This window comes from Geotrypetes seraphini, chromosome 18 (assembly GCF_902459505.1).
Source record: "Geotrypetes seraphini chromosome 18, aGeoSer1.1, whole genome shotgun sequence".
Classification (NCBI taxonomy): Eukaryota; Metazoa; Chordata; class Amphibia; order Gymnophiona; family Dermophiidae; genus Geotrypetes; species Geotrypetes seraphini.
Window position 1 is genome coordinate 2,912,626 of NC_047101.1, and position 16,020 is coordinate 2,928,645.

Sequence of the window (16,020 nt, forward strand, 5' to 3'; positions counted from 1 at the left end):
AAAGGAGGAAAATAGATTGACTTGAATATAAAATGGGGGGGGGGGTGTTAATATTCATGTGCCCTGTCCTGCCACTCCCTCCCTCCCCTTCCAGGCTCTGCACCCAGCCGTCTCCCTCCCTGCCAGACTCTACATCCTGTCTCACCCCCCTGTCCCACCTCAATGTCCTGCAGGACTCCACTGAACCTGCCATATGACCTGGTGGTCCAGTGGTAGACCAGGACAGGAGGGATTCCTTCCTTCTCCTGTCCCGGTCAACTCTAACAATGTTTTTATATCCCTCACACCTCCCCCATGTACCTTTTTTGGCTTTTTGAATCCATGGTGGTCCCACGGTGTATCGGGCAGGAGCGAGCTTTCCATGCTCCTGCCCCGCACTGAACTTCTCCCTCCCTGAATGGCTGCCTGAGTTCTCACAGCCCAGTGGTGTACCAGGCAGGAGTGAGCTTTTTGCACTCCTGCCACTCCCTGAATGGATGCCACCAGTTCTCACTGGACTCGTGAGAACTGGTGGCAGCCATTCAGGGAGTGGCTCAGGGCTGGGCAGGAGCGCAAAAAGCTCACTCCAGCCCGATACACCACTGGACCACCAGGGATTAAAAAAGCCACAAAAGATATATGGGGGAAGGTGGGAGGGAGGTAAAAAATTGTTAAGAGTCGGATCCCTTCTGTCCCGGCCTACCAGGTCACATAGCAGGATAGTGGAGGCCTGCAAGAAGTTCAGGAGGGGAGCCGGGTGGGTGATGACCTGACTATAAGATGAGACTCCCCAAAATGTCATCTTATATTCGAGTATATACGGTTCCTTGTTTCTTTGCTTGGTTCATTCTCTATTCTGTCCTCCCCAATGGGTAATAAGGTTGACATAGATAATGCAACGACAAAGAAATTATGAATTCACATGTGTACAGTAATGCTAGGTTTACAGAGAGCCAAGTTTAGCATACAATGTGGTCTTTTTACGCTAACAAACAGAGTGGATCTAGTTGAGCGTACATTAGAATGCATATGGTTGGAAGGGAGCGACTGAACTTATGGGAAACAATTTAGGGATTTGATGTAAACAAAATAGATTGAAAGTCTGACTCAAGGTACAACAGGAAAGAAAAGGCATCATGTCTTTCATCCTGCAACAAAATTAAACCCTGATGAGGCAAATGAGGTAGGAACAAAGTGTTATATTATATTTATTTATTTATTCAATTTTCTATATCGTTCTCCCAGGAGAGCTCAGAATGGTTTTTCATGCATTTATTCAGGTCCTCAAGCATTTTCCCCTGTCTGTCCTGGGGCAATGGGGGGATTAAGTGACTTGCCCAGGGTCTCAAGGAGCAGCGTGAGTTTGAACCCACAACCCCAGGGTGCGGAGGCTGTAGCTTTAACCACTGCGCCACACTCTCCCCCAGTTGGTGCAGGAAAACTGGACTAGGGTGGGTGGAACTGAGAAGCCAAGACTCTTCGCGCAAGTTCAGTTCAAACCCTTCCATGTCCTCCACGAAGCTCATCAGCCCCTGGAACGTTTGCTCAGAACAGCCAACCGGGAATGTCAGCAGCTGCTTTTCCAGTGAAGACAGATCTAAATATTTAAATGTTAGCCTTCAAGCAGTGATGACATTTCTGGGACAGAGCACAGCTTATGTCCTAAATGTCGCCTTTATTTGTGGTTAAGGAAGATTTGTGAAATATTTCTACTACTGACATATTTATGAGCTGTGGTCTCCAGGGGTTAAACCTGGCTCAACATCCAGTTTGCATCAGCTAAATCAGTCCTCAACATCCTCCACAAAATCCAGGAGACAACAGGGAAAATTTGTAAAAGTTATGTCAGACCATCAATGCCAAAGTGCAAATATTTTATAAAGAAATGCTTAGGGATGGAGACAGCGGCATAGCGAGGGGGGAGAGGCACCCCTCCCCCATCCCCACACCCCCACATGCTCCTCCCCCACGCATGCGTGCTGCTTCCCTCTCCCTCTGTAATGTTCCTGGCACGAGCAGAAACCCCCAATCTGCGTTGGCTCTTCCTCTAATGTCACTTCTTAGGCACGGGTACAGGAAGTGACATCAGAGGTACAGGGAAAGGGAAGTGGCACACACACACAGCAGTGAAGGTGCCCAGGATGAGTCACCCCCCTGCATGCTCCCCTTACTATGCCACTGGATGGAGAAGACAGAAGGAAAGCAAGGAAGACATTTCTCTGACGTAGACGTCCCTCTTGGATTCCCTTCCTACTGCTGTGTTGCAGATCTTAGGTGCATTTCTGCATATTAATCTTCACAGTTATGATCCTAGCAGCTGTTGATGATGTTTTTTAAATTTACATCCTCTATCTGGTGGTGAGACAAACTTCAGATGTGAGCTTCTCTTATGTCTATTGGTTGAGAAAGAGAAAAGATCAGTTATATATTTAGGAGCAAAAACGAATAGTACCTTGAAGCAAAAACAGCCCAATTTGAACTTGGCACGTGCTTCCATCGGCAACCAGTGCAGGAGTCGGTAGGAAGGGGTTACGTGATTGGACTTCTTCAACCCCAAAATCAGCCTGACCGCCACATTTTGCACCAGTTGAAATCTCTGCTTATTCTTCTGGGAAATTGCTAGATAGGCGATATTACAGTAATCAAGATGGCTCAGTATAAGGGATTGTACCAAAATTCTGAATGATGAAGCATCAAAATATGCTCTAATTGACCGAAGCTTCCAGAAAGTTTTTTAAAAAAAACCTTTCTAACCAAGGAATCCACTTGGTCTTTCAGTATTAACCCCAAAACCTTCATTGTAGGTTGAATAGAGTAACTGAGTTCATTGATGCATACTGATGCTTCAGTGTCAAGTGGGTGTGGTGAGGCTACAAAGAATTTTGTTTTTTTCTGAGTTAAGCTTCAGTCTAAATTCGGTCATCCATTGTTCCATCAAGTTACAACTTAAAAAGAAAGTCAGTAGCAAATTTTTTAAAAATGTCTGAGAACAGAAAGATGGCTCTTTTGTAGATATGACATTGGATAATATGCATGCTAATTTATGGAAATGTATAAGAGGGTCAGAAGCTGGGCTGCAGAACTTACCCCTGAGCTGCTGGTGTTTCTGTAAAACGGAAGGACTTTCATTTTCAGTAAGAGGCAGAAAACAGATCCTACAGCCCAAATGTCCTTCTCCCTTTTCCATAGAAATACAACTAGAGATGGTGGGGTGAAGACAAATGACCTAATGAACTATTTTTCCATTTTAACTTTATTGCCTCTAAAAAGCATTAACAAAGCTTGTTCAACCTTTTTTATGATTTTGCTCAGCTCAACAAATGTCAGCTATGACCCATCACTACAACCAAGGATAAGAAATAAATTCTCTCCCCATTAATAACAAATGTTTTCATACATCTTGCTGAGCCGCTCTGGAAGTAATAAGGGAGTATATATAACCTTGACACCATGAATAAAATCGGTTGGCTCGCTAAGCCAGCCTAATCATTTCTCATTACAGACAGAGCTTAGAATGATAATGCCAAAGAAGGCAAATAATATATATTTTTAAACCCTTCTAGCCAGAAATGGAGGGAATTAGATCTTTCCAAGAAAAGCTATAGCACAGTGGTTAAAGCTACAGCCTCAGCACCCTGAGGTTGTGGGTTCAAATCCCATAAGAACATAAGAAGTTGCCTCCCCTGGGTCAGACCTGAGGTCCATCGTGTCCAGCAGTCCGCACCCGCGGCGGCCCATCAGGCCCATGACCTGTAATGTGATCCTTCTCTAATCCCTTTTATCCTTCTATCCATACTCTGTCTAAAACCTATCTCTACCTCTATCTGTATCCTTCAATCCCCCTATCATTCAGGAATTTATCCAATCCTTCCTTGAACCCCCGTAGTGTACCCCCATGCTGCTTCTTGTGACCCTGGGCAAGTCACTTAATCCCCCCAATGCCCCGGGTACCTTAGATAGATTGTGAGCCCACTGGGTCAGACAGGGGAAAATGCTTGAGTGCCTGAATAAATGCATGAAAACCGTTCTGATCTCTAGGAGAATGGTCTAGAAAATTGAATAAATTAAGACAGAAGAAAGGATTTGAGAAAAAAAATCATTTGGAATGATGCTGTACTATCTAGATTAGATGAATTAGTGCTAGAGATGGCTGAGAACTCTAAGGAAAGAGATCAGAAGCCTTGGAGGGACATTTTCAAAGCATACGTCTAAGTCCAATTTGGACGTATGGCGCAAGACGTCTAAAGTCGGAAGTAAGAAAATGCCTATTCTCAAAAGGCAAACCACCATATGTCTAGAAATAATTTTATTTTGAAAATCATCTATCTGGACGTCCATGCCATTGGGACGCCCAGACTTACCAGGATGTCTATTGTTTATACCACATTTTTGACAAAAATTTTGTCCAAGTCCCAAACGCAAAGAACAAGACCATCTGGACGTGGGAGAGGCCAATCTTGTGATGGACATGGCAACAGAGCAATGGGGCAACTTATAGGGCATTACTGTGAACTTCACGTAAAGGGTGCCAGATAATCATCTCACTAGAACTTCCATATAGGTTATAGTAAGCCCCCCAAAACTCACTATACCCACCTGTCTACAAATAACCCTATATAGCAGTAGAGTGGGATTGAGGGGGGGTTGATGGGCTCACATTTTCCATGTAGTGTTTAGAGTGGCTTTTGGAAATGGGTCTTCCTCTGTAATGTTCACCAGCCTATTTGCAATGTGTAGCCTTGACCCTTTTGAGACCTGAATGTCCTTTTCAAGGCTACATAGTTTTATTTTATTTTTTGCCATTCTTCCTTTTGTTTTTTTCCCCTATAAGTCTTTCTTTCTACTTGATCATTATAGTTCTAGCCCTTTTCCCTTTTGTTCTTGTTTGTTTTTGGTTTTTATTGTTTTTAATGATGTGCTGTTTCCCTAAATATGTTTCTTCAGTCAATACATGTTTTTATGACATTGTACACCGCCTAGAAGGCTGATTGGGCGGTATATGAAATCTTAAATGAAACTTGAATTGCTCAAACGTTGTTTAATTTTAATGTTAATATGTCGTTTCAGTTTACCATTGTCCCCTGAGGAAGGCGCCTAGGAAGTGACGTCAAAGGGAAGCAGACACCAATGTGGGCATGCTGTTTACGCCAGAGAAGTAAAAAAGGTACGAGGGAAGGGGGGGGGGGGGACACCCTGACTGTACCACTGTTAGGACCATCAGTTAAGCAGATGGTTGCATATTGTTGAGTTTGGAAAGGGTCTTTCCATTCCAATCCAATGCTTTAATTACTTCCCCCAACCCACCCTGTGCCCTCCAGGATCCCATTATTATCATAACATCCACTGCTTTTACTTCGGTTTTTACACTGTTGCAAGTTTTCCTTCAATCTCCAGTCAAGCATGGAGCCATGAGATGTATTTCAAAGCAGGAGGAGAAAGCTGCGTCACCGAAAAGCCAGTCAATTGCAGAGATCCTGCTGGGCTGGAGGTTTTCTCTTGCTAAACCAGCAAAAAAATGGCCTCTCGCCCCAGCTCAATAACCTCTTGCTACAATGTGTTTGATGGCAATTATACAGGAGGCTTGTTGTAGTGACAGCACATTCATAGATTGCATTCAGTGGGGGCATCAGAGGGGCATCGGAGAGCCCGCTGTTGTAAGTAACCTTTACTCGCTAGGCATTTGATAGGAAATGTATTCCAGCATGTAATCATTTAATGGCTGTCTTGTATACATTTCTGACCCCTGCAACACTAAAAGGATTTTAAAAATAAACAAAATGGCAGCCAAGAGCAAGTGGACAATGCTTCTGCCCTTAGAGCTACCAGGGCTGGGGTTACCAGACGTCCGGATTTCCCTGCACATGACCTTCTTTTGAGGTCATGTCTGGGGGGGCACATGTATGGATATGTTGCAATGATGTCATGCGTATGCGCATGACATCATTGCCTGATGAGAGCTGGCAGTGGGGACGGGGCTGGGGTGGGATTGGAGGTGGGGCTGGGGTGGGAACAGGGCGGGATTGGGGGCGGGGGCAGGTCTAGGGGTCTGGATTTTCCAGATGGAAAATCTGGTAACCCTAACCAGGATTAATAAAGGGCTGATGAGGGCAAAAGTCTGCTCAGAGGCACCAGGAATCCCTCAGGCAGCTGCTACTAGTACTATTAATGATTTCTATAGCTCTACCAGACTTATGCAACACTGTACAGAGTCACAGAAAAGGAGAAAACAGTCCCTGGAAGTTAACTGGGCACCATCTGATATTCAGAAGGGACCAGTTAGCTTGCTGGCTACTTATCATTTCTATAGCACTGCCAGCGCTGTACATTAAACATGTACTAAGAGATTTTGCTGTCTCATCTCTAGCCAGTTAGTGAAACAGAGGTTTGACTATTACTGTTAATTGGTTAAATACCACATAAAGTCCACCGAGACAGTGTAGAGGCGGTTAGCGCTCATATTCCGTGGTTAAGTGTCATGCATACGTGATTTAACCAGGCAGGTGGTGGATGCATGGAACAGTCTCCAGGAAGAGGTGGTGGAGATAGAGACTGTGTCTGAATTCAAGAAAGCCTGGGATAGTCACCTGAGATCTATTAGACAGAGAAAGAGATAATAGTTACTGCGGATGGGCAGACTGGATGGGCCATATGGCCTTTATCTGTCGTCAGGTTCCTATGTTAAATCACTTCATATTGGGCCTGTTGTTTCTAACATGCAGTTGAATCTTTTTTTTAAAAAGCAGCGAGGTATCAAAGCCCAGTCCAGCCATATCCACTGCATCCCACACACTTTTTCTGTCCAGGGCTACTCTGTTGACAAGTCGCTACATCAAACATTCTGGCACTGATACAAAGTATCACAGTGTTTGATGGGCTGCTCAAGAGTTCCTGAAGGCAAAACAAAGTTTCCTATTAAGGGCAAAGAATAATAATAAGGAGAAATTTTGTGTCTGGCAGTAAAAAGAGCTGATTCTTGACAAGTCAGTTCAGCCTTTATAGCATCACAAATAAGCCAAAGAGGTCATGGTTAATGAGTTGGGATCAATCCAGAATTTTCAATCAGGGCATGTGGCACTTGATTTCTGACATCTTTTAAGAGACAAATTTGTCCTGCTTAGAGAACCCCAAAATGCAGACACAGCCCATTGTGAAAAGAAAGGCAGCATCAGTCTCATTTGCAAACCTGCATTAACCTGTTAACACACATTATTAATCTAAGATGGATTATTATCACTGGGGTCTGTTGATTAGCCAAGGAGGCCATGCCATTAACCGAAGTGCCTGCATTTAAAGAAATACAATCAGCAATGCTGAATATATGTTTCAATAATCCAAAAGTCCCAATCTCTGAAATACAAAAACTCAAAGAGTAGAGTGAGAAACCAAACCCTCAAAATAGTCACAAAAACAACAACTTAGGGCTCCTTTTACAAAGCCTAGCTAGCGGGTTAAATGTATGTGACTTTTCATCACGCACTAATCCCTGCGCTGGCCAAAAATCTACCGCCTGCTCAAGAGGAGGCGGTAGCAGATAGCGCGGCTGGCTTTAAACCACTAGCGCGGCTTTGTAAAAGGAGCCCTTAACAGCAAAAATAATATTTAAATACTGTGACGACAACCCTTATAGATCGTCCACCCTATGTACTCTCGGATTTATTTACCATACTTTATCTCTTTCATCGGTGCACAGTGTTGTCAGATCAATGGCCCATCCAGGGCACCGGAACCCAAACAGTAACAACATTCCATGCTAACGACCCAGGGCAAGCAGTGGCTTCGGCTCATTCCTTCAGGAAATCGCCCAAGCCTTTCTCAAAACCAGCCACGCCAACCGCTCCCACCGCAACTTTTGGCAACGCATTCCAGATCTCAACCACTCTCTGAGCGAAAAAAAGCCACATGACTTATCTGAATATCTATCCTGCTTAACTATAATTTGTCACCACCAGATCAGTCAGAATATAATCAGTGTCCGTAAACCTCCAGCTTCCAAAGAAGTCATATACTAAAAGAAATCCAGGCCCGACATGGTGGTTCCGTTAGGGAAACTTCTTCAGGGGCTAAGATGAGGACTGAAGTTCAACTCATGCTGCCATCATCGTAACTTCTAAAATACCACCAACCCCCAAATTCTACTCTCAGGTAACCGGCACCCATGGGGATTGATAGATGCCGGATAAATGTAGCTTCTGGTTGCTTGAGAGTTACTATAAAAGTTGGCCTAATACTACACCCCATACTATGCCATACCATAAAATGTAAACAACAAAGCAGACTTTTGGGACTCAATAACTTTATTGTGTAATAAGACTCAACACGATCGTGTTTCGGCCCTGAAGGTCTGCCTCAGGAGTCTGAACAAATATATAAAAATAACATTTATAAATGCATAAAAAGTTAAATAAATTGTTATGAACATAACTGATGTATACAAAATGGTTATGCTCATTACAATTCATTTCACTTTCTATTTATTGATTAATGTTATTTTTACATGTTTGTTCAGACTCCTGAGGCAGACCTTCAGGGCCGAAACATGATCCTGTCGAGTCTTAGTACACAATAAAGTTATTGAGTAGCAAAGGTCTGCTTTCTTGTTTATTGCTTTCCAAGACTTGGGAAGGCGGTATCTCTGTTCTTCATACCATAAGCTGTTCCAGACAAACTACCGGACATGTGGTAGGCAAAGCATGGACATACTCAAGTGTGGCATGCGAAGGTTACTCTTATATTTCTGCCAGATATTGATTTCATTTTCATTTATTTATTTATTTTAAAAAATGTCTTTTCCGTCTACAATCTAGGCGGATTACAATCAAGCAAATGCAAAATATTTCACATAATCTTCACAACAAAACAAACAGCAATAAGTAACCCTACTACATCAAGCTAACAGAATACTTCAGTCACACATGGCAGGAATCATGTTAGAGGAGTGCAACTAGGGCAACTGCCCTCTGGTCAGAGAGAGAGCCCTAAGCCAGCTGGAAGCAAAAGAAGCACAGCCTGGCTTTGCAGTCCCCAGTTATGTCTAATACAAGTTCTAGCAGGATACATATTTCAAATCTGATATATTTTAATCACAAAATAGAAAATAAATTTTTTTTTCTACCTTTTGTTATCTCATCATTTTATTCTTCAAATCCTGTTGGTCTCAGGTGCTGGTCTCTGTTTCCTTTTGTCTTTTCTTAACTCACTTGCCAGGGTCTCCTAACCACTTGGCATTTCTTCTTTCTCCATATTCTATCTCTGTTCCCCATGTTCAGCATCTCCCTTCTCTATGTCTCCTATACGTTCCCCTGTGCCCATCTCCCTGCCTTCATCATCTCATCATTCTATGATCCCCTCCCTTGTATACAGTATCACTCCTTTATATCCCTAGCCCCCCCCCCCAGTCCAGCGTCTTCCTTCTGCATTATTATTCTCCTCCATGTTTAGCCATCTTATCTCTATGTCTATACACCCTCCCATGTCTGATATTACCCTTCTGTGTCCATATACCACCCACACGTAGCATTCCCCTTTTTGTCCCTGTTCCTATGCTGTATTGTGTGAAGAAATATCTTCTCTGGTTTATTTTAAATCTACTACTTAGTAGCTTCATCACATGTCCCCTAGTCCTAGTATTTTTGGAGTGAATGAACAAGTGATTCACATCTTCCCTTTCCGCTCCACTCAGCATTTTATAGACCTCTATCATATCACCCCTGATCTGTCTCTTCTCCAAGCTGAAGAGACCTAGATGCTTTAGCCTCTCCTCATAGGGAAGTTGTCCCATCCCTTTTATCATTTTTGTCGCCCTTCTCTGTACCTTATCTATTTCCACTATATCTTTTTTGAGATATTCAAGTTGTGGCTGTACCATAGAACAATACAAGGGCATTCTAACATTTTCATCTTTGTGTTCCATTCCTTTCCTGATAATTCCTAACATTCTATTTGCTTTCTTAGCAGCCGCTGCACATTGAGCTGAAGGTTTCAACGTATCCTCAACAATGACACCTAGATCCTTTTCCTGGGCAGTGACTCCTAACACAGAACCCAGCATCACGTAGCTATAGTTCGGGTTCCTCCTTTCCCCTTGCTTATCTGCCATTTTGTCGCACCAATATTGGCTCTTCCTCTGCAGTGACTTCTTGGACCCGTGCGTAGGAAGTGATGTCAGAGGAAGAGCCGAAGCTTGGGGGTTGCTGCTTACACCAGGAACATTATGGAGGAATGGGGAAGGAAAGCAGCGGGCATGTGGCAGGAGGGGGGGGGGGGATTGCCACCGTCCTGGGTGTTTCTCACCCTCGCGACGCCACTGACCCTGGCTCCCACTCTGCTGCGACTATTCCACCAAACTACCCCCTGCAAACTGCCACCACTGCAAAAAAAAAAAATATATATATATATATATATCCCCATGCACAGGTGACGATTCTTTGAGAAAGACGTGCTCTAATACACAGACCATCCTACAGGGTCAACCTAAGTCCAAAGCTGTGTTTCTACAGAGACAGACAACTGAATGCTGCCACCATCAGGACTGAAAAAGCCAAGTGACTAATTGCAACAGTCTCAAACTCACAACAATTTAGTTCTTTAATGTTATTTTATGAAATTGTGTTTAACCCCCTTTTTCCTTTCTTACTGTCATCCTAAGTCTCCATGTTACTAAAATAGGGATCGATGACATGGAAGTTGTCCAATGGGATGGGTTGGGGCAATGTCTGCAGCCGGGATTTATTCATCCGTTGTCGGTCCATGAGAGATCCTGCAGAGTATAAATCTGAGAAACTTGGCTGCTTTTGGAGAGCATTGCAGCAAGGGTACATTTATCTTTAAGTTAAGGAAAAGGTGAAAACAACTAAGTTCTGTTGCTAGGAGACATTGGGAGCTCTTCATCGTGCATCACTTGTACAGATCTGGAGGCTGGTTGCTCAGGAAGCTTCGGTAAGCTTAACCTTCACATTCTTGGAGATACCAAAGTCAAGATCACGGGGAAAACTCAGGTGAAGGGGCACAGTAAAGCCCAGTCCACTTATCCCATGCAACAAGGCTTAGCTCCTGCTCAAGAAGAAATCCAGCTGGCTCTTGCATATAAGACGATGCGCTGGTTTTTCAGTGCATAAGGCAGTACCATTCAAAGAGCTATGACAATGATCCTGTTTATAGCTCTGAAAATGGCGCTTCCATCTGCACCTCTCATACAGCAGGGTCTGGCCTCCCAGGGAAGTTCTCCGCTGTAGGTTAACAATCCTTCCGTAGCACCTTCATCTCTCTTCTGAAGGATCAGATTAGCAGATACAACGCAGCCTCTCCATTGTAAAGAAAAAGAAAGGGAGCTTTCAAAATTTTGTGATGTTCAGCTGAGAACAGTGGCTTCAACTCTTGTGACCGCAGCAGACTTTGCCAGAGACGGCCAACATCAGAAACTACAGACAGCTGAGTGCACCACGCATTCACCAGAAAAAAAATGAATGCACGCCGATTTGGCTATCTTTCAGGGGACAGATTTTTAATGCGTGAAAGAAAAACAGCAGAGCTATAGCATAATATTCTTCACAATTTTCTGCAAACTTTATTACAATTATTTTTAATGTAATCCCGCTTCCTGATTTTAAATGTTAAGACCCTTGTGCTTGGTTATTTGATAACAAAACGGCGAAGGCAGGCAGACAGACCAGCATCAGTCCTTGCTGATCACTGGTAGCATTGGGAGAACTCTACAGCCTGAAGAGCATTCCCTGTGCTCAGGAGTTTCATGATCCATCATTTGCTAGTCTTCCCCCTTTCTAAAATTCAAATTCTCATTACACTGCACAGGAGCCGTAAATTAGATTCAATAGGATTTTACCATGTGTGTTATTCAAACCAAGAAAAGTTAAAATGAAGGACAGAATAATTTTAAGGACTTTAAACTTGGAAAAGCATTTTCAAAAGGACGTCCAGCTCATAATGTCCAAAATGGATGTCCATCTCGGAGGTATTTTCAAAGAAGAAATACACCAAGATTTCCTGTTTGAAAATACATGAGACGTCCAGCATGAGCGGCCTTTTCACAAACTGGAATGTCCAAATTATGAACAGCATGACACAAATGACATGAAGGTCAGGATTGCAACTTTCTTGGCAAATGGCCGTAAAGCCCTCCGTGCAGAGCAGACGGGAAGCCTAGTGGTTAGTGCAATAGACCCAGGTTCAAATCCTACTTGGGCTCTTTGCTTTGGAATTGTAAGCCCTCCAGGAACAGGAAAGGTCCTACTGGATCTGAACGGACACCATCTCAAGAGCTTTCAGGCTTGCAGGTGTCTTATATCGTTTCAGAAGTTGCACCTTCTCTCTGGAACGCAATGCCATTCCATCTTCGCAACGAAGACTTCCTAATCAAATTGAAAACAAATCTTACAACCTTTCTCTTTAAAGATGCCGACCAATAAGTAGGAAATAAGTGAGTGAGACAACAGCAACAAGAAAAACGCTTTTACGAAGCGATATCCCTACCTTCCTTATGTTACTTCCCTTCCCTCTATCCCCCCTTAATTTTTATTTATCGTTGTAATTAATTACTTTCCTATTCCCCAAAATCCTCTCGTCTCCAATCAGTCTCAATTGTCATAGTTTTAGGTTTACCCCATATTATTTTATTTTATCTACACATTTTAAATTTTTAAATTTGTGATATTGTAAACTGCTCAGATACATGTGATGGTTGGTATATCAAGCTATGAATAAACTTGAAACTTGAGGCAAAGTAAATATTTTTTCCGTTCTTGGAAAAAAAAGCTAAGTTACAGTAGGATTCGATTGTTTTACAGTCTACTACGGCAATCATTGCACTAGGCTATTAGTCTTTCTTCAGAATGGTCATAGAGCCTGGTTTCCCTTTCCAATTAAATTTTCAGGAGAGTAACCACTGGAGGATTCCCTGGAGGTGTCATGCCTTAATCCCTCCCGTGCTCAGCTGAACATGACTGAAACAGGTTTATCTTAGAACATCCTTCTTTGTAGACTGGAATGTTTTCTTCCAATTCTGTAACTGCTGTTGGACATCCTGATTTTGTCCTACCAAAGCACATACCGCAGTGTTAGATGCCCCTTTTTGCCTTTGCAACATGAGGATTTGACTTCCTAGTCATTTTAACTTAACAATCATAATAAAGAAGCATGGACATCCATTGGGGCATTCTCAGACACCCATAAGCTTTGAACTTTCCTGATCAGATTTGCTCAAGATGGAGCAGTTTAAAACTTGGAAAAAAAAGACTTACACCCTTAATGGCGAGATCCTAACAAGAACTGAAGCAGAACGAGACTTAGGGGTGATCGTCAGTGAGAACATGAAGACTGCCAATCAAGTGGAGCAAGCTTCATCCAAGGCAAGGCAAACCATAGGTTGCATACGCAGGAGTTTCTTCAGCCGTAAGCCTGAAGTCATTATGCCATTGTATAGATCCGTGGTGAGGCCCCACCTGGAATACTGTGTGCAATTCTGGAGGCCGCATTACCGTAAGGATGTGCTGAGACTGGAGTCGGTTCAGAGAATGGCCACCTGGATGGTCTTGGGACTCAAGGATCTCCCTTACGAGGAACGGCTGGATAAGTTGCAGCTGTACTCACTCGAGGAACGCAGAGAGAGGGGTGACATGATCGAGACATTCAAGTATCTCACGGGCCACATCAAGGTGGAAGAAGATATCTTCTTTTTCAAGGGTCCCGCGGCAACAAGGGGGCATCAGTGGAAAATCAGGGGCGGGAAACTGCACAGGGACACCAGGAAATTATTTTTCACTGAAAGGGTGGTTGATCGCTGGAATAGTCTTCCACTTCAGGTTATTGAGGCCAGCAGCGTGCCTGATTTTAAGGCCAAATGGGATAGACACGTGAGATCTATTCACAGAGAAAGGTAGGGGAGGGTCATTGGGATGGGCAGACTAGATGGGCCGTGGCCCTTATCTGCCGTCTATTTCTATGTTTTTATGTTTCTATACTGAAGGGAACTGACTTAGTAGAGAAAGAGATTGTTCACCTTCTCCAAAGTGGAGAGAATGAGAGGGCACTCGCTAAAGTTAGAAGGGAAAAGATTCCGTACAAATGTAAGGAAGTTCTTCTTCACCCAGAGAGTGGTAGAAATCTGGAACGCTCTTCCGGAGGCTCTCACTGTGGAACTCACTGCCACAGTTCATCAGAGACGAAAAAGACCTTCCATCTTTTTAAAAAATCTTAAAAACTTACCTTTTTAAAGATGCATTCAACCTTTCTTTTACTGACCAATGATCAGAAGTTTTAGGCCTTGAAATTTTTTACCCTCCCTCTTGTTTTTTTTTCTCTCTCTCTCTCTAATAAAGAATTGTAACTTTTCCCCCTTACCCGCCATGACTCATGTTTGTTTTATTTTGTCAAGTCTGAAGTTATACTGTTTGTCTCCACAACCCTGTTTTTATGAAGTTGTACATCGCTTAGTAAACTAAATAAGCGATTCATCAAATATTAATAAAACTTGAAACTCTTATAGAGGAAAACACCCTCCAGGGATTCAAGACAAAGTTAGACAAGTTCCTGCTGAACCAGAATGTACGCAGGTAGGGCTAGACTCAATTAGGGCACTGGTCTTTGATCTAGGGGTCACCATGGGAGCGGACTGCAGGGCACGATGGACCACTGGTCTGATCTGACCCAGCAGCGGCAATTCTTATGTTATTATTATTATTATTAAAGTTTATACCGCTACTAATGACGGGGGAGTCAATTCAGAGCGGTTTGCATGAGCTCCACTAAAAGTGTTACAATACATGAGTTAAATATATATATATATCTTACCTATTTATACCATCTATGTATATATACTGTTATTACTGTTTCCGTGTATCATCTTTCTTTGTATTATTTGTGAGGTCACCCTTTTGTGTTTCAAGTGGGGGTAGCCTCCATGTTGTTATTCCCCCTAATTGTTTCTTTATCTGCTCAAGTGTTCTATGAAGAGTATCGTCTTTATTCCTTTCTTGAACTTTTTGGCGTCCTTTTCTATTTTTAATTCCCTCGGAAGGGAATTCCACCTGATTGGGGCCATCACTAAGAACATTCTTGTCCTGATGCTTCTGTATTTCATGTCTCTGAAGGAGGGGATTTCCAGTAGGTTTTCTAGGCTTGAGCGTGACTCACGACAAAGATAGGCCTGAGAAAATCCTGGCCTCCATTTCCGGCGCCTGTCTTCACAGAGGTGTGTTCGGTGCCATCATGTGATTGACGTGTTTGCCGGCCACTTTTTTGGCGGTCGCCAATATCAGTTTCTTATAGCGAATCCGGGCCTTTGCTCATATGACATAACTTAGGTGTAGAATTGCCAGGCTTGCCCCTGTTTCCTGCATCACGTCAAAGCAGGTGCTTCTGTAAGTTTCTGGGTTCCTACTTTTTACAAGGGCCAACTCCAGTCCCAGGCTAATGAGTCTGTAAAAAGCTCTTTTGTTTGATCGAGTCTCTTATAAATGAACACAATCCCATCCCCCTCCCCCCAGCATCACTTTCAAAGCGAGCACAAAATCCACATATCGAAACTGGCAGGTGGCATCAGCCACCATGAGCGCTTATCATAACATCTATCAAAGGAGATTAAGACTAATTAATTACAAACTGTGGATGTTTTGCAGTTCGTGAGGATAAGAACTACTTTCAAATATGCTGCCTCCTTCAGTAGCCCAGGGGGCCAAGTGTGGAAAAAGCAATGCCATAACATTATCCTCAGTTACGGAACAGTGACCATGTGATTTCAGATGGGTTCTGGACGCTTTGATTATGACAGAAGATGCTGTTTCTTTCACTGCCATTTGCTGAACCATTTCCAGCCATCACAGTCCGACTTTGCCTATTACGGACACAGGAGGCATTTACAAAGGCAAAATATCCCAGCTGGGCCCGCCGTCCTCTCAAATGAGTGGCTCTCGGCTTTTGAGTACCTTGAGTCATGCATTTCATCAGGTGGCTCGCTCTGTTATTTTTTTTTAACCGAGACACAGTAACACAGTGGCATTAATAAGGAATTAGAATATGCCATAGGAAGAA

At 43.2% G+C, this 16,020-nt stretch overlaps 1 protein-coding gene across 3 annotated transcripts in view; it reads right to left on the bottom strand.

Moving 5' to 3' along the window:
* Window positions 1-16,020, bottom strand: part of HTR4 (5-hydroxytryptamine receptor 4) — a 137,399-nt gene that overhangs the window by 14,277 nt on the left and 107,102 nt on the right. Inside the window, exon 6 of one of the 3 annotated variants that reach the window (XM_033926898.1) lies at window positions 11,662-12,344. The exons of the other annotated variants lie outside the window; for them this stretch is intronic. Coding sequence (XP_033782789.1) covers window positions 12,275-12,344 — 70 coding nt within the window. The 3' untranslated portion in view covers window positions 11,662-12,274. Of the gene's footprint in view, window positions 1-11,661; window positions 12,345-16,020 lie in introns of those variants that run through there. 3 annotated transcript variants of the gene reach the window in all.